A 24,911-nucleotide genomic window follows, 5' to 3' on the forward strand; every position below is an offset into this window, starting at 1 on the left:
CGTCGAGACCTGACGTGGAGGCATGGGCCATGGGCAGGCGTGTACAGTTTTGAAATTATTCTCCCGGCCCTCCAGATTGCCATTCTTTGCCAGTACCCTCGGTCATTTGTAAATGAAACAAACCCTGAATGAGAATACGAATAACAATATAAGATATAGCGCTCTTATCGCAAGCTGCAATTCCAGACTGCTGACCGCTAACAACTTCCGGTGATGCAGGTCACACGCCACCGTGCCATTTTATTTTATTTTTGTTCAAGTGAGACTGAGAGGATGCTCAGGGTGCAGTGTGCACTAAGACCAGAATATATCATATTAATAACACGCACACAGTCACACAAATGTTTTTGGGGGGGGGGGTTGCCTCACGATCGACTTGGGAACAGTCCGCGAGCTACCGGTAGATCGCATTCGACATATTGGGCACCCCTGGTCTAAGGTATGTTCTAACCGTGGATAACTTTTAGTCGGTTCACGTAGATTACTCCATTGACCAATGTGAGGGCATTTATATTCAGAACATAAAATTGAATCACAGTGAGGTAGATTGAAAGTTGCATCGCCAACCCACACCAAATGCATCAACGAATTCTCGCTTATGTTGTGTTTGGTTGAATTGGAACCCTGCGATTGGCTGGCAACCGATTCAGGGTGTCCCCCGCCTACTGCCCGAAGACAGCTGGGAAAAGCTCCAGCACCCCCCGCGACCCTTGTGAGGATCTAGCGGCTCGGAAGATGAATGATTGAATGAATGAATTGGAACCTGAAATCAACCTGAACAAAAATACCAGCTTTTAGTTACTCGTCACACTTTCCTTCATTTATGGATCCTAACCATGGTCTTTTCTTTTCTGTTATACATCAGGGCCACTGGATACTGTTGCCTCATTGTCCACCTAACCGATAAAAACTCTCCAATACTCATTCTATAAGATTTTGAAAAACAGGGAATGAAGGGAAATTGCCCAGTATCAACCATGGAGAAGCATTCTAACTGCTCAGTGGAGTATTAAATACACAATCTAAATGGCAAATCTGAAAACTGAAGCGATTCAGTTTAAAAAAAAAACAACAACTTTGGCCATCACTTTTGCAGAATTATAAAAGATGTGTTGATGAATATTTCCATGATTAATCAACCTTGATAGAACACAGCTAATGAGTCACCGATGTCTTCAGTATATTTGTAGAATGGTGGGAACAAATGAGATGGTTGGGATCAGACTTAAAATGATTGCCGAAGCATTCACTAGACCTGAATAATTCTGACTGTTTCATAGTGATCAAGTAACATGCTAAAAGTAGCTTTAAATTGAATACACGTCATGAGAGTATGAACACATTCAGAGCATGGAATGTGAATGCAAAATGAGCAGCTTTACTGGTATTTGAACGTCTGTTAGGAGAATGGGATAGTATGGTCTGAAAAGTGTTGCTCGCAGAGAGCGGGGTTGTGAGTTTTTTTTTTCTTCTTGATTTTTTTTTTCAATACACATTCATAAATATCCAGTTCATGACTAACTGAGTTTCAAATTTTGAAATTCCCAAGCCATGCTCACTCATGGTGCTAAAAATGCATTATGGTCACCGACGGGCACACTGGTAATCATTTTCAGTAGTGATGATATAGTCTTAAATGGCTGCCTATTTCTGATCATTTCACCTACGTACTAATGGCAATGGTTATGTATCCCATCTAAGAATTGTACTACGCAAGACTGAGCAGGAGGACACAGTGACTCGTTTGTGTCATCGTGTGTGCTAGATAGATTTTCAAGCCTGAGCTGACAGGAATCCTGGGGGAATCCTGTCGTACCATCGCTGCAGTCGTGGTCCTCATCCTTCTGCAGGCTCAGAAAGTTTGTCAGCCATCCTGTTGTTTTCGTCCTACAGGCTCCTCTTCAACTACCTCCACAACAGCAAAAACACAGCCCGTCCTTTCCATGATCTCACTGTCATCGGCCACTGGCCTGTGAATGTCTGCGCATACATCCGGGACACACTACACATCCAAGTGCTGAAACCTTTGGCCATTTCATTTCCCTTTGTTCGCCAACTGTCATAGCGTAGCTGCTAATGAGCGAGCGAGGCAAGTGCAAAGACACATGGAAAAAAAAATCTCATCTCAGATTGGGGATATGCACATTGTAACAGCTCTCTCGAACACCACACAACTATCTTTAGCTTAAATAACCTTATGTTGTACAACCGCTTTATTATATTCTCTGTACCAGAGTACTGACATTGGTGTTCGACTCATATGCTTTGCCTCTAATTAGATACTCCATCGAAGATGTTTCAATTGTGTTGGTCCCAATTTTACAAGCTAGTAATAAAAATCCAGTTCAGTATGGTACAAGGCCCCAAATGTCAAATATACACGCGCAAGCTCAAGCCTGATTGGGGTTATTGATCCGTAAACTGGTTTGGACTGCTTGGTGAAAATGTGACTCAGACTCAAGAGCAGAAACACTTTGCTGTACTAAATTATGTTTAAGATTTCTCTTTTTCTAAACAATGGTCTTATTATTTCTTTTTTTTGGGGGGGGGGGTGAAGAGAAAAAACTTTACCGAACTGATAGTTTTGGCTGTCACTTCAGCCTTCGTGTGAGCTGTCACCGTTTCCTTGTGACGCGCCTTAAAAACAGCTGACCATGTCAAGACCTTCAAACTAAGGCTCCGCGACCCAGTCAAGGCTGTGCTCCAACCCCTTGCTGCCGTTGAAGCGATGTGTCCCGTGAGTGTGGGAGCATGTAAGCCCCTTCGTCTTTGTTGGTGGTGCCATCTCCACAACCCCTATTTTTAAGACACGTCACAAGGAAGCAGTGGCAGCACCGATGAAGGCAGAAGTGACAGTCGAAACTCTCAGCTAAACCTCATTTCACCAATAAGGAGACAAGATGAACGTCATAGCACTTTGCAGTACTTTCCACTTATTGGAGCAATTTCGTTCGAAACCAGTGTCTTCAATATTGCAAGAATATAATGTTCAATAGTTATTTGATCTGAAATCGCCTAAGGCAGTCTCCTCTAGGGCCCTGACCACGCCTTCAGTCCAGAAGTGCGGTTGGGATCGAGCGCCAAGCGCGTTCTCCCCTGAGAGAACGTGTATCATCTGTACCTGCAATAGCTCGGTTCCCCATTCTTTCAATTCGACACAGTCAAACTCTTCATGCTTTCTAGTCGACTGTGACGATTTTGAGGGCTCACCTCTTCTGTAAAATTACAGCCTCTATTGTACCACTTGTCTTGGATCAACCACTGATTTCCCCGATTGCAATGAGACATTTGATTCAACCCATATATCACATTTCAGGGTTCTGACGTTTAGCTCCACCTGTAAAATTGGGTTGTCATCTCTTGTATGGTGGCGGTCAAAGAGGTTCTGCACCTCGTGTCTGTTATTTGCACTGCCCGGCCCCAATTGTTCCCGCCACTGGCTGGCCCACAGGCCTTCCATCGACTCTGTTGCCGGCCGCAGGTCATGTGTAACCGTCCATCCCCGTCTCCACTGACAGTCCATGAAATGTCTTCCCTTCACATCAGCCGTGGGTTCTAAAAACAATACCATTGCTTCAAATGGTGACATACCTGTAAATGATGTTTATCTGTCATGCCTAGTCAACTAATTTAAACAATAAAAAAGAGGGATTTTTTAAAAATGTCTATAATATCTGGAAGTCCCTTTGATGTTAGTACTGGTGTTACCATTGTTGTAGTGTATGTGATACCCTATGGGGATTGTGTTACTTTTTAAGATAATAAATAATGATGTTTGGTTACTCTGGTCTGGTGTTTTAAACTGGAGGATTTGAAAAAAAAAAAAGCACAGAGCCTCTGCTTTACTGAAGCAGTGCAAGTCACATCTGCCCAAATGTTTTAGACTGTTGAGGGCACCCAGCCAATGTCGGTCGGTCGGCGCCGTCTCCATAAGGGGCGGAGCTACATGGTGGCCAGTGGTGGCTCTACACACCCTTATCCAGGGGGAAATTCTATGTGGGATTTTTCTGCCTGCCAATTTCACTTGGATGAAGTAATCTCAGACCCCATGATACAAGATAGTTTATATTGACTGGCTATTTCAAAAAATAAATACAGATTTTATCTGAATGTAGATACTAAAACAATCTCCCTTAAGTCAACAACATTGGAGTCTGGCACTCAATATCATTCAAAATCATTACTTTCACACCATGGCAAGCAAACAACATGGCAGAGAAATAGTTGTTTGTTATACCATCCACAGTCATGAGATAAAATGCACGGATACCCCAATCTTACACACACTCTCATAATACAGGAGCAAACGGACTTAAAAAGCAATGTTTAGAATACGGAAGAATGTAGAGATTTTTGTGCCAGTAATAGCAGTGTGCAAAATGGTGTCGGCCCGTCATTGACAAATGAACACTCCGATCGGCTGTTGGCGAGCGAATCGGTGCATGAGATAGAAGGACATGTTGAACGAGTACACGAAAGCAAAGCAACGGCAAAGACAATTATGAGCAGGAAATCAATGCTTTTAGATTTGGTCCTGCTTGATAATGTGATGGGCATTGTTCTGAGTATGTGTGAATTTTATTTCATGAAACTGGCTGGATGGTTTGATGAACAATGACGCACACACACACACATACGAGTGTCCAGAATGTTACGTTAACAAGAACAAAGTACAAAACAAGAACGCATGACTTCATTTCAAGCATAACATTTCCATAATATGTTTGTTTCAATCAGATGTCAGCGAAACGGGAGTACGTCAGTGACAGACTGAATAGGTCATTCGGTACTTCCAAGGGTAGCTATCACTTCGGTGATGGACGAAACCCCGCTTCTTAGTCTATCAGTTTTAAAGTGTCCCGCCATTCGCCAGCAAAACGGGCGTCACTCAGTACTGACGGAATGACCACTTCTGGAAATAGTGCCTCCTATTGGCCCACTGGGATTTTAAGAGAAATGCCAGATGGCACACTCTGGGTCTAATGCTAATAATGATGAAAACCATTCGAGGAAGAGACAACTTGACAGTGTTCCATTAACCTGCCGTGCATTTTTTCGAAACGAAATTTACAAAGCTCATGCAATTTCCACACAAACGAAGGTCAGAATCGAACCCTGCATATATGCACTGTGAGGCGGCCATACTAACCAGGTGACACAGTGCTGCCCAAAATACTGAAACAGGTAAATGTTTTTTATTTTACATAAAGACACATTATATCCACTGCTGCGACCGTAAGTGCTTCAGTAAGTTAGCGCAATACAGAAAATGCATAGCTATTAAAGTGTCAATTAACTTAAACTATACTCGTGGTTCAAAATAAAAATGGAATCTTTCACCTTTGGAAATTGTAACGAAAACTGGCACAATACAAAATACACGTCAGCTGCAGTATCGCTCAACGCTCAGAGTGCAACACAAAAAGATAGTTCAGTTCAGTATTCACTCAAAGATACTGTAATTGGAATCGGATGACATGCACTTTCACGCTACTGTAGTAAGCCACTAGATGACGCCCCAAGCTGCCTTCCTTGCCTTTTGGCAAGAACCGTCGCAGCACAAATGGAATATGACTTGCCCCATCTAAATGAACTAGACGGCTTCCGAACTGGTCTGACGTCACTGTGAATCGAGTCTGCCGCTGTGGTTCAATCTCGTATCTTCGTTGCGAGTTTTATTTTGGTGTAGCCTAACTTCCGGGCCCGCTGCCCGCTCACACGGTGAGGGATGGGGCCCGCCCACCAGTGCCTGCAGTGATCCCATTCAGCGTGCTGGAGCTGAAGAAGGACGATGGCCTCCCCCACTTTTGTCTTGGTGTCTCTGTTGCTGCTGTTGGCAGCGGGGCAGCTTTGCTTCGCCGTCCATCCCTTACTCGTTTTCCTGATCGATGGTTTCCGCTACGACTACATGGACGACTTGAACTCACTCTCTGGCTTCAAGGACCTTGTATCCAGAGGTGTGAAAGTGGACTACATGACGCCGGACTTCCCGAGTTTATCCTACCCGAACTACTACTCATTAATGACTGGTAATTCGCCTCAATCGCCGAATGAATATGTCGCAAATGACAGATGTCCAGAGCGTGTGTGTCATTTATACGAAAAATGCTCAAATCAAAATATTTTTTATTTATATATATATTTTGGGTGGGGAGTGGAGGGGCATCATATCTTTTTGTAGTTTACACACACCATCAAATGAAGTAAGGCAAATTATGAAACTCAATGAAGAACAGGCTAAAAAAAAAGCAATCCAACAAAACTTGTCAAAACTCTTCTTTGAATAACACTGCTCAGCGGCATATTTTTATTCTAGATTGTTCTTAATGTATTTTTGAAAATGTTTACTTTTTGTCAGCATATCATGTTTTTGAGATTTTTTTTTTAAGTTTGACTTATTTGTGGAATACGTATTTTACATGCGCTGTAATTTAGAGCTGTGACGTTTATGAAAAAAAATCCACCTGTTGCTGAACACAACCTTTAATTCATGAATATTACCGAAGACTATATTACATATTATATTATTGTTATTATTAAAACATGATGTGCTTGACGGAAACAACAACAACAACAAAAACAAGGGCAGATTTTGAATACGAGCAAACATTTCACCTATCAAAGTTTACCTACCAGGACATCTCTGATTTAAACATTTGGTAAAACGACATAACAATAAGAGACCAAAATATAACTCTCGTACCTATTTGTGAGAGCTACTTGCCGCAAAATGTTTCTTTTCAAAAAATGTCCATCCATCCATCCATCATCTACCGCTTATCCGGGGCCGGGTCGCGGGGGCAACAGCTTTAGCAGGGAAGCCCAGACTTCCCTCTCCCTAGCTACTTCTTCCAGCTCTCCCCGGGGGATCCCGAGACGTTCCCAGGCCAGCTGGGTGACATAGTCTCTCCAGCGTGTCCTGGGTCTTCCTCTGGGTCTCCTCCCGGTGTGACATGCCCGGAACACCTCACCAGGGAGGCGCTCAGGAGGCATCCGAATCAGATGCCCAAGCCACCTCATCTGGCTCCTCTCGATGTGGAGGAGAAGCGGCTCGACTCTGAGCCCCTCCCGGATGACCGAGCTTCTCACCTTATCTCTAAGGGAGAGCCCGGACACCCTGCGGAGAAAACTCATTTCGGCCGCTTGTATCCGGAATCTCGTTCTTTCGGTCACGACCCATAGCTCGTGACCATAGATGAGGGTTGGGACGTAGATCGACCGGTAAATTGAGAGCTTCGCCCTTTGGCTCAGCTCCTTCTTCACCACGACAGACCAATACAACGTCCGCATCACAGCAGACGCTGCACCGATCCGCCTGTCTATCTCCCGCTCCCTCCTGCCCCCACTCGTGAACAAGACCCCAAGATACTTGAACTCCTCCACTTGGGGCAATATATCCTCCCCGACCCGGAGGGGGCACTCCACCCTTTTCCGACTGAGGACCATGGTTTCAGATTTGGAGGTGCTGATTTTCATCCCAACCGCTTCACACTCTGTCACGTCCCCTGTTTGCCAGCAGGGGGCAGGCCCTGTTGTCATCCTACACACCTGTCACCCATTAGGGACTAATTACACTGGCTTTATTTGTGCGCTCTGGCAGTTGACTTACTGCCGGAGAATTCCACGCCGTGCCAAAATTTCTCTCGCCCTATTTCTACTTGCATTTGATTCGTTGCCTCTTAGCCTTGTGGCTGTTATTACGCGTCGTTGTTCCTCTTGCGAATGAAATTTATCTTCATTGTCTAATCTGACCCTCCTTGCTATCTTTTTCCGCAAGCGTTTTCTGTTGTCCTTTTATTTAATCCCTGGTCCCTATTTTGACCAGTGCTTTTTGTTATTCTCCCTGTCGGGTTATTTTGTGTTCATATTAAAGACTCCTTTTGTTCTTTGACAAACATCTTTCTGTGTCTGCTATTTCGGGGATCCTCTTCCTTATTTTGTTGTGCACGGAGCGATCATTCTATCGCTTCTGGCACAACGTGACACACTCGGCTGCGAAACGCTCCAGTGAGAGTTGGAGAGCCCCGTTTGAAGGAGCCAACAGCACCACATCATCTGCAAAAAGCAGGGATGCAATACTGAGGCCCCCAAAACGGACCCCCTCAACGCTTCGGCTGCGCCCAGAAATTCTGTCCATAAAAGTTATGAACAGAATCGGCGACAAAGGGCAGCCTTGGCGGAGTCCTACCCCCACTGGAAACGATTCCGACTTACTGCCGGCAATGCGAACCAAACTCTGACATCGGTGGTATAGTGACCGAACAGCCCGTATCAGGGGGTTCGGTACCCCATACCCACGAAGCACCCCCCACAGAACTCCCAGAGGGACACGGTCAAACGCCTTCTCCAAGTCCACAAAACACATGTAGACTGGTTGGGCGAATTCCCACATACCCTCAAGGACCCGGCTAAGGGTGTAGAGCTGGTCCACTGTTCCACGGCCGGGACGAAAACCACACTGCTCCTCCTCAATCTGAGGCTCGACTTCCCGACGGACCCTCCTCTCCAGCACCCCTGAATAGACCTTACCAGGGAGGCTGAGGAGTGTGATCCCTCTGTAGTTAGAACACACCCTCCGGTCCCCCTTTTTAAAAAGATCCCTTGTTCTGCTGGGGGACTTCAATGCTCACGTGGGCAACGACAGTGAGACCTGGAGGGGCGTGATTGGGAGGAACGGCCCCCCCGATCAGAACTCAAGTGGTGTTTTGTTATTGGACTTCTGTGCTCACCACCGATTGTCCATAACGAACACCTTATTCAAACATAAGGGTGTCCATATGTGCACTTGGCACCAGGACACCCTTGGCCGCAGTTCGATGATCGACTTTGTAGTTGTATCATCGGATTTGCGGCCGCATGTTCTGGACACTCGGGTGAAGAGAGGGGCGGAGCTGTCAACTGATCACCACCTGGTGGTGAGTAGGCTCCGATGGTGGGGGAAGATGCCGGTCCGTCCTGCCAGACCCAAACGTATTGTGAGGGTTTGTTGGGAGCGTCTGGCGGAATCCCCTGTCAGAAGGAGTTTCAACTCCCACCTCCGACAGAGCTTTTTCCATGTTCCGGGGGAGGCGGGGGACATCGAGCCCGAGTGGACCATGTTCCGTGCCTCTATTGTTGAGGCGGCCAATCTGAGTTGTGGCCGTAAGGTGGTTGGTGCCTGTCGTGGCGGCAACCCCCGTACTCGCTGGTGGACACCAGAAGTAAGGGATGCCGTCAAGCTGAAGAAGGAGTCCTATCGAGCCTTTATGGCCTGTGGGACCCCAGAGGCAGCTGACGGGTATCGACTGGCCAACCGGAACGCGGCTTCGGGGGTCGCCGAGGCAAAAACCCGAGCATGGGAAGAGTTCGGTGAGGCCATGGAATCCGACTTCCGGACGGCTTCGAGGAAATTCTGGTCCACCATACGACGTCTCAGGAGGGGGAAGCAGTGCACCACTAACACTGTGTACAGTGGGGATGGGGCGCTGCTGACTTCGACTCGGGACGTTGTGAACCGGTGGGCAGAGTACTTCGAAGACCTCCTCAACTCCACCAACACGTCTTCCTTGGAGGAAGCAGAGCCCGGGGACTCTGAGGTGGGCTCTCCTATCTCTGTGGCTGAAGTCACCGATGTGGTTAAAAAGCTCCTCGGTGGCAAGGCCCCAGGGGTGGATGAGATCCGCCCGGAGTTCCTCAAGGCTCTGGATGTTGTGGGGCTGTCCTGGTTGACACGCCTCTGCAACATCGCGTGGTCAACAGGGAGAGTGCCTCTGGATTGGCAGACCGGGGTGGTAGTCCCTCTTTTTAAAAAGGGGGACCGGAGGGTGTGCTCCAACTATAGAGGGATCACACTCCTCAGCCTCCCTGGTAAGGTCTATTCAGGGGTGCTGGAGAGGAGGGTCCGACAGGAAGTCGAGCCTCAGATTGAGGAGGAGCAGTGTGGTTTTCGTCCCGGCCGTGGAACAGTGGACCAGCGCTACACCCTTAGCAGGGTCCTCGAGGGTATGTGGGAATTCGCTCAACCAGTCTACATGTGTTTTGTGGACTTGGAGAAGGCGTTTGACCGTGTCCCTCCGGGAGTTCTGTGGGGGGTGCTTCGAGGGTATGGTGTACCGAACCCCCTGATACGGGCTGTTCGGTCACTATACAGTGCACTCCGCTTAATAGAACACCATTGGGCCGAAGCGCTTCTGTTCTACTAAGCGGGGTTTCTATTAACCGGAGACACTTTATTAGGTACACCTTCAGACACGTCGACGACCAAGTTATGCACGCAGAAAACCCCCTGCTGACGAGTTAGAAGAGATATTTCGACTGTGGACGTCCATATCTTTAATCAAACAACAAAACAACAACTTTAATCAACTTCAGTCAAACATCTCAAATCACGAGAAAAATTTCGTTACTTTTGTCTGGAAACAGGAGTCCGTAATTTTGCGGTTGACTTCCCTCTCAATGCGCTGGATAAGAGGGAAGTCCTGGAAACCGCGGGCGTACCTTCTGAGAATCCGGCAATGCATCGTATCGTCTGAGTATGTCCTTCTTATCCGCAGGTGATAGCCCTCGTCTCTTGAATGAAGTTGAAGCCATTGTGACGTGCGTGTGTCTATGTGTGGAGTGACGCGTGCTACCTGTTACTGTATACGGCTAGAACTACCGCGTTTTCTCGCGATAGTGGTACAGTATCGCGATAGCTACACTTCGTCTCTCTCTCTCGTCTCTTGAATGAAGTTGAAGCCATTGTGACGTGCGTGTGTCTATGTGTGGAGTGACGCGTGCTACCTGTTACTGTATACGGCTAGAACTACCGCGTTTTCTCGCGATAGTGGTACAGTATCGCGATAGCTACACTTCGAAAACCACTAGTTTACAATGTTCATTGCTTACGGCCTGTTCTATTAAGCGGAGATCTGTTCTACTAAGCGGAGTATCTTTATAGGAAATTGCATTAGGCAAATCCGTTCCAGAGCCTTTTGCTCTATTAAGCGGATTACTCTATTAACCGGTGTTCTATTAAGCGGAGTGCACTGTACCACCGATGTCAGAGTTTGGTTCGCATTGCCGGCAGTAAGTCGGAATCGTTTCCAGTGGGGGTAGGACTCCGCCACGGCTGCCCTTTGTCACCGATTCTGTTCATAACCTTTATGGACAGAATTTCTAGGCGCAGCCGAAGCGTTGAGGGGGTCCGTTTTGGGGGCCTCAGTATTGCATCCCTGCTTTTTGCAGATGATGTGGTGCTGTTGGCTCCTTCAAACGGGGCTCTCCAACTCTCACCGGAGCGTTTCACAGCCGAGTGTGAAGCGGTTGGGATGAAGATCAGCACCTCCAAATCTGAAACCATGGTCCTCAGTCGAAAAAGGGTGGAGTGCCCCCTCCGGGTCGGGGAGGAGATATTGCCCCAAGTGGAGGAGTTCAAGTATCTTGGGGTCTTGTTCACGAGTGGGGGCAGGAGGGAGCGGGAGATAGACAGGCGGATCGGTGCAGCGTCTGCTGTGATGCGGACGTTGTATTGGTCTGTCGTGGTGAAGAAGGAGCTGAGCCAAAGGGCGAAGCTCTCAATTTACCGGTCGATCTACGTCCCAACCCTCATCTATGGTCACGAGCTATGGGTCGTGACCGAAAGAACGAGATTCCGGATACAAGCGGCCGAAATGAGTTTTCTCCGCAGGGTGTCCGGGCTCTCCCTTAGAGATAAGGTGAGAAGCTCGGTCATCCGGGAGGGGCTCAGAGTCGAGCCGCTTCTCCTCCATATCGAGAGGAGCCAGATGAGGTGGCTTGGGCATCTTATTCGGATGCCTCCTGAGCGCCTCCCCGGTGAGGTGTTCCGGTCATGTCCCACCGGGAGGAGACCCCGAGGAAGACCCAGGACACGCTGGAGAGACTATGTCACCCAGCTTGTCTGGGAACGACTCGGGATCCCCCGGGGAGAGCTGGACGAAGTAGCTAGGGAGAGGGAAGTCTGGGCTTCCCTGCTAAAGCTGTTGCCCCCGCGACCCGGCCCCGGATAAGCGGTAGATGATGGTTGGATGGATGGACTACCACCCCGGTCTGCCAATCCAGAGGCACTCTCCCTGTTGACCACGCGATGTTGCAGAGGTGTGTCAACCAGGACAGCCCCACAACATCCAGAGCCTTGAGGAACTCAGGGCGGATCTCATCCAACCCTGGGGCCTTTCCACCGAGGAGCTTATTAACCACATCGGTGACTTCAACCACAGAGATAGGAGAGCCCACCTCAGAGTCCCCAGGCTCTGCTTCCTCTAAGGAAGGCGTGTTGGTGGAGTTGAGGAGGTCTTCGAAGTACTCTGCCCACCGGTTCACAACGTCCCGAGTCGAAGTCAGCAGCGCCCCATCCCCACTGTACCAGTGTTAGTGGTGCACTGCTTCCCCCTCCTGAGACGTCGTATGGTGGACCAGAATTTCCTCGAAGCCGTCCGGAAGTCGGCTTCCATGGCCTCACCGAACTCTTCCCACACTCAGGTTTTTGCCTCGGCGACCACCGAAGCTGCGTTCCGCTTGGCCAGTCGATACCCGTCAGCTGCCTCTGGGGCCCCACAGGCCATAAAGGCTCGATAGGACTCCTTCTTCAGCTTGACGGCATCCCTTACTGCTGGTGTCCACCAGCGAGTACGGGGGTTGCCGCCACGACAGGCACCAACCACCTTACGGCCACAACTCAGATTGGCCGCCTCAACAATAGAGGCACGGAACATGGTCCACTCAGGCTCAATGTCCCCCGCCTCCCCCGGAACATGGAAAAAGCTCTGTCGGAGGTGGGAGTTGAAACTCCTTCTGACAGGGGATTCCGCCAGACGCTCCCAACAAACCCTCACAATACGTGTGGGTCTGCCAGGACGGACCGGCATCTTCCCCCACCATCGGAGCCTACTCACCACCAGGTGGTGATCAGTTGACAGCTCCGCCCCTCTCTTCACCCGAGTGTCCAGAACATGCGGCCGCAAATCCGATGATACAACTACAAAGTCGATCATCGAACTGCGGCCTAGGGTGTCCTGGTGCCAAGTACACATATGGACACCCTTATGTTTGAACAAGGTGTTCGTTATGGACAATCGGTGACGAGCACAGAAGTCCAATAACAAAACACCACTCGGGTTCTGATCGGGGGGGCCGTTCCTCCCAATCACGCCCCTCCAGGTCTCACTGTCATTGCCCACGTGAGCATTGACGTCCCCCAGCAGAACAAGGGAGTCCGTAGCAGGAGTACTCTCCAGCACACCCTCCAAGGACTCCAAAAAGGGTGGGTATGCTGAGCTGCTGTTTGGTGCATATGCACAAACAACAGTCAGGACCCGTCCACCCACCCGAAGGCGGAGGGAGGCAACCCTCTCGTCTACCGGTGTGAACCCTAATGTACAGGCACTGAGCCGTGGGGCAATGAGTATGCCCACACCTGCTCTGCGCCTTTCACCGTGAGCAACTCCAGAGTGGAAGAGAGTCCAACCCCTCTCGAGAGAACTGGTACCAGAACCCAGGCTGTGTGTGGAGGCAAGTCCGATTATATCCAGTCGGAAATTCTCTGCCTCACACACCAGCTCGGGCTCCTTCCCTGCCAGAGAGGTGACATTCCATGTCCCAAGAGCTAGCTTCTGCAGCCGAGGATCGGACCGCCAGGGTACCCGCCTTTGGCTGCCGCCCAGCTCACATTGCACCCGACTCCTTTGGCCCCTCTCATGGGTGGTGAGCCCATGGGAAGGGGGACCCACGTTGCCTCTTCGGGCTGTGCCCATGGGTGTAGGCCCGGCCACCAGGCGCTTGCCAACGAGCCCCACCTCCAGGCCTGGCTCCAGTGGGGGGCCCCGGTGACCCGCGTCCGGGCAAGGGAAACTTGGATCCATTTATTTTAATCTTCATCAGGGGTCTTTGAGCCGTGCTTTGTCTGGCCCCTCAACTAGAACCTGTTTGCCATGGGTGACCCTGCCACTTTTCAAAAAATTTGATTTTTTTTTCTAAAAAAGCTTAACTTCAAGCAACAGCTGGACAAGGCCTTAAAAGGATTTCATTTGTACAAAACGTATGCTAATCGCATAGTTGCTCTATAGTTGAAAAGGCGAGCATAATTTTTTCCCTTGCCTATATTGCCCTCCCCCAATGTTTACATAGAAACACATAGTTTTGCATGTTTAGAAAACGTTGGGCGAGTGCCCACCCATTGTTTGATACTGACATTAAGTATTGTGGTTCATTTTGCACAAACAATGTCAGAAAATGCACAAACGCCGTCAATACTCAATACCAATCAATTGCTAACACCAATCAAATGCTATTTGTCAGTGGAGACCTACAGGTTGCATCGGTGGAAGGGGAAAAGGAGTGAGGGGTATCATTCTCACAAAAACTCAAATTTTACTAAAACTATAGCTACCTTGGTTCAACAAGTCCAGACTGCTCCATTTTAGCTCATACTGGAAGCTGGCTGTGTTGTACACGTCCCGGTGCTATTGTTCAGTTATTCGATACAAAAACTGATAGGATAATCGATTGCGCGAATCGCGACAGGTTGACAGCCCTGCACACGTCCAAACACTAAAAGTGGATAAACAAGTAGATTACGTCCCTTGTGCTATCTACTGGATGAGCATTTCATTTTCCCACCTGTCACTATATGTCAATGGCATAGATAAAATCAACAAGGAAAGAAGCGTTTTTTGGGGACCAATTAAGTGAATATTTCCCACATGCTCTCCCTGTGCTTATGTGGGTTTTCTCCTCATAGGCTTTTTCCAACTTCCTCCCACATGCCACATCCCACATTTAATTGAAGACTTTCAACTTGTCCGTAGTTCTAAATGCAAGTGTGAATGGTTGGTTGTTGATTTTTATTGTGCCCTGCCATCGATTCCCAACCAGTCCAGGGTGAATCCCCAGCATTGACTTCGGAGCTCACAAATAAAGCAACTTATCGATGAGTTTTTAGTTGGACAGAAAAGACAGTTCCTTTAAGATGTTTCAGATGGACCATTTGTCAAACGAGGCGCACTGTTGTCCATCTCTTGACACATTTGTGTTTAATGATGCCAGTGTTGTTGTATAATAATTGACACGCGCTCGTTTACCATTGCATTTATGGACGTTTTACAGTTACTGCTCTTTATCCTCGTTGAACCAGACTTATCTTGGTTGATCTTGCTTGCCCAGAATAAGACACATGTAAGAATGTGAGTATTTAAAAAAAAAATACCAATGTGACCGACCTTGGTGTATAACGTAGCCGTCACACGGTGCTTTGAAGATGATCTGTTGATCATTAGAAAGTCAAAGTACCATCAACCCATTTGAAGTTTGACCTCTGCTTCCTTGAAATTGTAGTCAAAGAGAAGAGGGTTGTTGTTTCAGATGCAATGGCCGATGTCATTCCTTCGAACGTCTCAAGGTGGCTATAACAATTGTTGATTCATCGAAAAATGAGGCTCTTTAAATGGCATATACAGCATGAGCTATTGGTTGCACGTTTTCAAATCACAAATGTCTATTGCATCAACATAAGAATTCCATATGAACAGTTTTCAATATTTTCCACTTCAGGAATTTTGTCAGAACTTCTGGTGAGACATACATACATTAATACATGTAAAATACATCTTCCGAACCGCTTCATCCTCACGAGGGTCGCGGGGGTGCTGGAGCCTATCCCAGCTATCTTCGGGCAGTAGGCGGCGGACACCCCGAATTGGTAGCCAGCCAATCGCAGGGCACACAGAGACAAACAACCGTCCACGCTCACATCCACACCTAGGGACAATTTTGAGTGATCAATCAGCCTGCCATGCATGTTTTTGGAACGTGGGAGGAAACCGGAGTACCTGGAGAAAACCCACGCAGGCCCGGGGAGAACATGCAAACTCCACACAGGGAGGCCGAAGCTGGAATTGAACCCGTTACCTCTGAACTGTGAAGTCGACGTGCTAACCACTGGACTACCGCCCTCTGTCGAGACAGATTGTGTAACATATGAGGAATTTTTAGCGCCTTTGTTACTTTTCAACATATCTGGTGCTCATCAGCTCCTTGCGCTGAAAATGTTTGTGTTTATGTTCTTTTTTCACTGTCGCATTCCAAGTCGAAGTTGTTTCTGACAGAGTAAAGCTCTTTTTTTAACGCAGTCTCCAATAAAAATAAAATAGCAGCTCACCTTCTTAGGTACACCAATTCAACTGCCAAACATACGGGACCAGCAGCATTTATGCAAGTAGCCATTTTTCAAAAGAGTCTCACAAAGATGACGGACACTCATTTCAGTGACTTTGAATCAGGCCTGTTAAGATTATGTAGCCCAAATGACATTTGTTGTTTCGGTCGTGTCTGCCTTCTTAGCGGTATCCAAACTTAAAATGGGATTTCCCTTTGGACAGAGGCAATTGGAAAAACTGAGTACATTACTTGACGAGAAATTATATCATTTGTCGTATAACGCTTTTCTGCTCCTTGTCTGCAATCATGCAGCATGCTGATGACGCAGTTATGACCAAACATACTGTCACTTCTCGGATTGTAACCACAATGCTGAAAGCAGCACAATCCTGCAGGACAGTTGGCTGCACATTTTTGCAATGTCCTAGAATTGGCGACTTAGTTCCCCCTCCTTTTTTTAAATCAAGGCTGGTCAGAAAGATACTTTGTTGGAAAGTTGGAGGCTTAGGATGAGTTAAGTTTAAGGTGGATGAATGTAAACTATGTATTGACTGACGACCAGTTCAGGTTGCACCCCGCCTCATGTCCATAGTCAGCTAGACTTGGCCCACAGCCCAAGTTAGGAGAAGTGGTAGAGAAAACAGATGGATGGATGTTTTTGGTGAACGGGGAGGTGCCACGCTTCGGCTGGTCATAATGCAGGTGCCGCCTCCGTTTAAAATGTGTGCGTATAGCAGTTCCCCCACATTAGTGACCTCTAAAACAACAATCTTTCCAGGCCAATAGCATACGAGCTGTGAAGCCTATTCCATTGTTGATCTGCTGATGTATGTGTTTTTTTCTGTTCAAACAATCAACTGACTGAACTCACACAGAGGCACATATAGAGCAGTTTCACCTGCCGTCTTTTGCCTTACTGAACATTTAAAGGGATACTTTCCATATGTATGCCATTTGCAGCAGTAAAAAGTGAATATTTTGTCCATGATTAATTTCATCCCTACCTGACCATCACCTTAATTTGACAGGTGGGTTGTGTGTGCCAATTATCTCAGGGGATAAATTATCTGAGGCTTTATGCCCCTGGCTAGGTCCACTATGGCAAAAGGTGAGGCACCAGACCAAGTCCGGCTCATAGACCTCCGATGATAAATGAAATATTTGGACCTCGCGGAGGTCTCGTTGAGTCACATGTTCCTTACCCCCCTTGTTTCGGCGGCTGACGGGAGCTGTGGCCGTACGGTGGTCATTGTGGCAACCCCCGAACCTGTTGGTTGACACCAGAGGTGATCGACGCCGTCAAGCTGAAGGAGTCCTATCAGGCCTTTTTGGCCTGTGGCACTGACGAAGCAGCTGATGGGTTCCGTTTTTTGTGGTCGCCAGGCCAAAGATTCGGGTGTGGGAGGAGTTTAATGAAGCCATGGAGAGTCACTGCTTTGAAGAGATTCTGGTCAACCATCTGGCGTCTCAGGAGGTAGAGGTCGTGTACCCGCCAACAGTATGTATCGTGCACATGGAGGACCGGTGACCTCTGAATCGGGAGGGAGCATACTTTGAAGACCTCCTTAATTCCACGAGACGCCTTCCCATGAGGAAGAAGAGTCTGGGGTCTCTGAGTTGGGCGCATCTGCAACATCACATGGACATCGGGGACAGTGCCTTTGTGCCTTATGAATTTGGAGGTGTTCGAATGTGCGCCCCGGTGGATCTTAATCGAGGGTGCTCCTGGAATATCAGCCACCAGGCGCCTTAATACGGGCTGTTCGATCCCTGTATGACCAGTGCCAGAGTTTGCTCTGCATTGCCGACAGTAAGTCGGATTAGCTTCCAGTGAGGATTGGACTCCACCATGGCTGCGCTTTGTCACCATTCTGTTCAGAACAGTATTTCTGGGCACAATGAAGGCAGGACCGCAGTATTATATACAGGTAATGTGGTTCCATTGGCCTCATCGAGCTGCCGTCCTCAACTCTCACCTCAATCGGAGGGGTTCGCAGCCAAATGTGAAGCGGTTGGGATGAGAATCAGCACCTCTAAATCTGAGACGGTGGTACTTGGTTGGAAAAGGATGGAGTGCCCTCTCCAGATGAGGGATGTCAATGGTGATATTTCGCCCAGCCCGAAGCACGCACACACCCATATTCTATTCGTTCATTCATTCATTCATCTTCCGTACCGCTTGATCCTCACTAGGGTCGCGGGGGGTGCTGGAGCCCATCCCAGCCGTCTCCGGGCAGTAGGCGGGGGACACCCTGAATCGGTTGCCAGCCAATCGCAGGGCACACATAGACGAACAACCATCCACGCTCACACTCACACCTAGGGACAATTTAGAGTGTTCAATCAGCCTGCCATGCATATTTTTGGAATGTGGGAGGAAACCGGAGCACCCGGAAAGAACCCACGCAGGCCCGGGGAGAACATGCAAACTCCACACAGGGAGGCCGGAGCTGGAACCGAACCCGGTACCTCTGCACTGTGAAGCCGACGTGCTAACCACTGGACTACCGGGCCGCCCCCCATATTTCTAATTCAAGTTAAATTTTCTGCATAGAATGCAGACATTTTTACTTGAAATTTCTGCATTCTTTGCAGCCTAGCACACAAGTCAAGTCAAGTCAAGTCAACAGTATTTATAGAGCACTTTCACACAGCCATCGCTGCATACAAAGTGCTGTACATGGAGCGATTTAACATATACAATAAACAGTAAGACGAATCAGTAATAAGTAATAAGTAATAAGGCGGTAGAAAGCACCAAGCAGTAAAACCAATAGCAAATCTAAGTCATGCTGAGTCAAACGCAAACTCACGCCCCGCGACCCTTGTGAGGAGAAAGCGGATCGGAAAATGGATGGATGGATGGCTTGTGATACAAATTTTCAGCAATAGTTATTTTAACCCTTTCAGGGACACTACGGTGGACACCCCATCATATTATCAGGTTACAGGTTATCATTATTGGTGCATGAAAGGGTCAAAGTGCTCTATGAGTACAGTTGAGTTGAGTGTATCTGCCCTGCAACCCATCCAGGATCTCCCTCGCTTCTCGGACAGTCAGCAGGCATTGGCTTCATCTGCAACCCGAATGAGGCGAGATGCTCTCGAAAATGGTGATGTTGGATCATGAATCCTCTGTTTTGTTTTTTGTTGTTGTTTTTTTTACAGGTCGTCACTGTGATGTCCATCAGATGACTGGAAACTACATGTGGGAGGAATCGTCTGGAAAGGAGTTTCTGATTGGGACCAATGCCGACAGCAGATTGCCTCTCTGGTGGAATGGATCAGAGCCATTATGGGTCACTTTGCAGAAGCTTGGAAAGAAAGTCTTTATGTACTACTGGCCAGGTGCTTACACCTAATTTCATCCTCAAGATTATACTCTCATGCATTTTAAAATCAAATACGAGAGAAAGCCCGCTGTAGTTTGTGTTCAAATGCACTGTTCCAACGTACGTACAGTCATGCCTCGGTTTTTGACCATAATCCGTTTCAGAAGGCTGTTCGAAAACCGATTTGTTTGAAAACCGAAACCACGCTTTTATAAAAATATATATATATATATTTTTTGAACAAGTCTGTTCACAATGGAACGCTACCCGAGGAAGCCTCACTTCCTCATGTATCATGTAAGGAAGCCGAGAGGAGTCAAGTGACGCATTCAAGTGCGCTCAGTTTGTTCGAGAACCGAAATTCGGTCGTCATCCGAGGCATAAAAAACTCAAAATTTTTGGTCAAACCAATTTGGTCGAGACGTTCGAAAACCGAGGTATGACTGTATTATGTTTTATAGGTGAGTTATTTGTTGACCTTGCAGCATTAGAAACATGTCTTTTTGGAAATCCCAAACGATTTCAATCAAATACATCTTTACAGATCCAATTCCATTTTAACGTCTTATTTGAGAGCAGCTACGCACGTCTTTATTGGTTGGGTATCAGGATACCATCCCGAAGCTGCTCTTTGGATGCCAACTACCTCCCACCCTCCTATATATGTGCTTGACGACGTTTCAAAGGTTCTAAACATAGCAGCCAAATGATTGAGTGGTATTGCAACAGGAGATTGTTTACCGAGGAGTGCCGTGCAAACCCCGGATGGTCAAGATGGATGGAACGGCCACCATGTCCCAACAAGGCTGCAATGTGAGCGGGGACGTAGCTGAGTCATGTTGTGAGCCAGAATCATGGGGAGAGAAGAGCCGGCCCCTTGAATCGAAGGCTTCCGTGATATGTATTGTCATGCATTTAAACAGACAAGGAGGCGAGGCTATCGTTGTTAAAATCACCAAGTAAAATCCCGTGGTGTTTTTGGTTTTTCATTAAATCAGGTTTAGAATTGAGATGCAAATTCGCTGTGCGTATCAGCGCAGCAGCATCTGTCATATCTAAGGATAAATGCTGTGAAGTAAACATCCATGGCATCTCACATTTGCCCATGTGTGTCTGTAGGCTGTGAGGTGGAGATTCTGGGAGTTCGCCCAACCTTCTGTGAAGAGTACAGCTACAATCCATCGATAGCAAACCTAACGGATTCCATTGAGCGTTCTCTCGACATGCTCAGGTAGGAACAACGTGTCTGTAAAACCAAACGGCGTAGGACAAATGATCTGTATTTGGAGACCACGATTTTGTTCACACAATTTAGCGTTACCAAGAGTCTTGCCTACTTGTTCGTCTTTTGCAGGTCACGATGCTTTGGAACGTAGCAGAAGGCAGGGTACCAAAAATATCTATTTTTCTCCAGCAAAGAAGATTAGCGCGGAAGTGTGGGGATAATGAAATAACATTTGAAAGGTTTATCCAATCCAATCCAATCCAATAATTCACTTGTTTAAAAACTGCAGGTGGAAATTCAAGATATTCCTCATTTCCTCTTCAACATTTGTAATTCACTCACTCATGTCGGTCACCAAATAGGATGAGGGGAAACCTGAACAACGGAGTCAAAATAACAAAATGGTGGTTCTTTCATTTTCCGGGCGGCACGGTGGTCGACTGGTTAGCAATCCGGTGCAGGGTACGCCGGTTTCCTCCCACATTCCAAATCATGCAGGGCAGGCTAATGGAACACTAAATTGTCCCTAGTGTGATTGTGAGCGCGGATGGTTGTTTTTCTATGTGTGCCCTGCGATTGGCTGGCAACCGGTTCAGGGTGGCCCTCGCCTACTGCCCAAAGACGGCTGGGATGGGCTCCAGCACCCCCCGCGACCCGAGTGAGGATAAAGCGGTTCAGAAAATGGATGGATGTTGATTTTCAACTGCATTTTGTCTTTGGAGATCAGTGGATGTTTCCAGTTCCCGTTTTGTCATTTTTTAGCAGTTTGGTTTAAATGTTTGCATGCATACGTCCTAATATGTGTGTCTTGTTTATGCGCAGGTCAGGCGATGCAACCATGGCAGCAATATATTATGAGAAAATAGATGTTGAGGGACACCACTTTGGTCCAGACTCTCCCCAGATCAAAATAGCAGTGCAACAACTGGACACGGCAATGCAGATGCTGAACTACAAAATGAAAGTTAGTAAGCTGTAGATATTGTTACAGATACAGGTCATTAATTAGTTGTCATTCGCATCCTCTGTGCATGGGATTTTATTTTTATTTTTATTTTTTTTGGCAGGAGAAGAACATGTTGAATCAGGTCAACGTTGTGCTTTTTTCCGACCACGGCATGACAAAAATTGAATGGATGGACAAGGTGATAGAGCTGGACAAGTATATCAACATGTCAGACATAGTCAAGATGATGGACAGAGGACCAGTCGTCAGTTTGTGGGTCAAAGGAGCAAATTTCCAACAGGTGAGACCGCAGTCTGATGCCTGCAGATGTGTGCCATTGTTTGCTACACATGTGTTTTTTTGCAGGTGCATGCAGCTTTGTCCAAGGTCCCAAACATGCATGCTTATGCCAGAGAGGAGATTCCCGAACGCTTCCATTACAAAGGAGGAACGTTTGTCGCCCCTCTGACACTGGTGGCTGAGCCAGGTTGGTTCATTGCCCAGGTACGTCATCATTACGTCTTAGTGTACTTACTACCACTGTATTTTTTTTATACTCAAATTAGATTCACATACTGTATATCCACTTAAATATTAATGAACGTAAAGTGCATTGCTTGCTTTGGTGTTTGGCTTCTCATCATGGCGCACGTCAGTGTGCGTGTGTGTGTGTATTCGGGTTTGCTCAATTTGGTCGGAAAACGGCTTTCGGTCGTAATCCGAGGAGTAAAAATCATAAATTTTCTGGTCGAAAACCGATTTGGTCAAGAACAGAGACATTCGAAAACCAAGATTTGACTGTATTCATGTTTATGTTTGGCTGGCAACCAGTTCAGGGTGTCGCCCTGCCTCCTACGCAAAGACAGCTGGGATAGGCTCCAGCACCCCCCGCGACCCTTTGAGGATAAGCGGATCAGAAAATTGATGGATGGATATATTTATGTGATATATTTTATGCGTGTTAATGTGTTCCTTCCAGAACAAGGCTCATCTTCCGTACTGGAAAAATGACTCTAGAGGGCAGCCCTCAGCATGGCAAAATGGCTGGCATGGTTACGACAACGATTTTCGAGACATGGGCGGCTTTTTCTTGGCAGCAGGACCTGGTACTTACACTAAATACGATTTGAACTGGTTAAACCTCATTTTGCTTCAGATTTCTCAAGCAGAGAAAGACCTGACAAAAGTAAAAACTTGACAGTTCTGTTTAAAGTTGAACCTCATGACCCATTCTGGGATGCCGTGACTCCAATTAGTTCAGATAAAAAGAAAATAGACACAGCACAGGAATTCATAATAATTTAATTGATGTGTTCCAGTAAAATGTAGAAATGTGCAAGCAATGTTTGAAGAAACTTAATTACCTAATAAATGTAAAAATGAATTTGAGTCTCTTGAAACATTACAAATCAATGAGGATATGGACGAGTAAATGTTGTTTGAAAAATTCTTTAAAAAAAATGAATTTTTGATGTAAAAAGAAAGAAGAAAATCAAATAAATTAAAGCTGATCACACGAAATGTGGCCAATTGGCAGTTCGCTAACTAGCAGCTAGCTTTAGTTTGCTAATCGCCAATGGGCAACATTACACTATCCACAATGATGAGCTGACCACACAATCTCATTGCAGGTGCATGTGAGCACAAGGAGATGGATGGCGTTTAAGAGTATAGATAACACGTTTTAAGACAGACATCATAAAAGTTACAATATATGTACTTTATAGTCTTAACTTTACAGGGAGTCTTTGAAAGTAACATTTTAACATTGTTTACAAGTGTAAAAATCAGTGACCTGCTCTTAAAATATAACATTGTCCTCTTCCTTTCATGTAGACTTCAAGCAGAATTTCCGCGCTGCTCCTATCCAAGCTGTGGATGTCTACAACGTTTTATGTCGGACGCTGGAAGTGGAACCTTTGCCAAATAACGGTTCCTGGTCTCGTGTTCAGAATCTCCTCAACAGTTCTGGTAGTTTGCACTTGCCAACAACGCAGTGGTTCTGCACGATGATTTTTGTCGGAGCCCTGCTGGCACTGCACCAATAAAAGACCCCTCGGTTGAATATTGTTAAATGTCAACAGGCAAAAGACATGTTGTAACAACCTATAGACTATGAGTTGAAACCACCAAGAGTAATTATAGATCCAAGTAAAATTCAGACACAAATAATGATACTATTTATAAATGTGTTTGTGTTTTTTTTTTAATTCCAAGGGAATTTCTTCAGTCCTTTTAGGAACCAAGAAGACTTTTTTGACAGAGGTGAGGGATACATTACCCGGGAGAAATATAACTATACACAAAATATTTTGATATTCAATGCAGATTTCTGTTTTGTTCCTGTATTCAATAAATAGATATTCTTTGATTTGAAACCTTGTACTGTCTTGATATTTTCAACATTTTATTACTGAACAGCCTAACGTGTAGACTATCCAAAGGATTTGTGGGGTCATGATTTAAAAAAAAAAAGGGTAAACATAAAGAAACCATAAGAAGGCGGTCCACTATTCATAGAATTAGTATTTTAAATGAGGATTTTGCAGATTATCGGTCAAATCTGGACCTCTGCAGATGATGGGTATCTGGAGCCTTTTCAATGAAACACACAATTGAGAATATTAATGTATTTTTTTCATCAACGGCGTAGCATTGCTTCATGTCCTAAATTTACTTTGCGAACAAATCACTTTTATTTTTAACACTGTAATGTAAGACATCAAACATCTAAGTCTCTTTAATAAAACAATACTAAAAATAAAATACAGTATCTAAAAAAAAAGATGCTATGAAACACGTGCTCAATAAAGTTCCCCCCCCCCCTCCCCCATGGTTGAGCATTTGTACATCACCTTTTCTTGACTGCGGGCAAGCCAGCCTCTACTCGCAAAATTAAAATCAAGTGAGCCGCCATTGCGATTGCCAGTGCTCTGCATTACGGTAGTGTGCCGCCAGCGAGCAGCGTTGGCCACCTTCAAAATAAAAGAGCCACCACTCATGCATAAACGTCATTTGTTCGGGTTAAAAAGCGTTCTCAAGTGGAGAATAACTACAGCTCTCCGGCTTTCCAACGTGACACCTCCAGTCCGAATCTGATTGTGCATTTGGGAATGAGAAGCCTCTGAAATGTGGCAAGATGACCTGGGTCCCGACAAATTGATCTGAACATATTGACACTTTGGACCGTTTTGAAAAAAAATCCCTAAAAATTGAAAGTTTGTTATCCTGTGAGGGGTGCACGTCTGGGGATAACTGCAGCACTACGGCTATCCAG

At 46.6% G+C, this 24,911-nt stretch overlaps 1 protein-coding gene across 1 annotated transcript; it reads left to right on the forward strand.

Annotated features, from left to right (window-relative positions):
- Positions 1–5,616: 5,616 nt before the first annotated feature.
- Positions 5,617–24,012, forward strand: enpp6 (ectonucleotide pyrophosphatase/phosphodiesterase 6). Its single transcript, XM_052059876.1, has 8 exons — positions 5,617–6,029; positions 19,300–19,479; positions 20,583–20,694; positions 21,511–21,652; positions 21,756–21,935; positions 22,001–22,138; positions 22,614–22,740; positions 23,471–24,012. The coding sequence occupies exons 1-8, from the start codon at positions 5,792–5,794 to the stop codon at positions 23,680–23,682; spliced, it is 1,329 nt and encodes a 442-aa protein (XP_051915836.1). The 5' UTR covers positions 5,617–5,791; the 3' UTR covers positions 23,683–24,012.
- Positions 24,013–24,911: the final 899 nt, after the last annotated feature.

This window comes from Hippocampus zosterae, chromosome 1, assembly GCF_025434085.1.
Source record: "Hippocampus zosterae strain Florida chromosome 1, ASM2543408v3, whole genome shotgun sequence".
Lineage (NCBI taxonomy): Eukaryota > Metazoa > Chordata > Actinopteri > Syngnathiformes > Syngnathidae > Hippocampus > Hippocampus zosterae.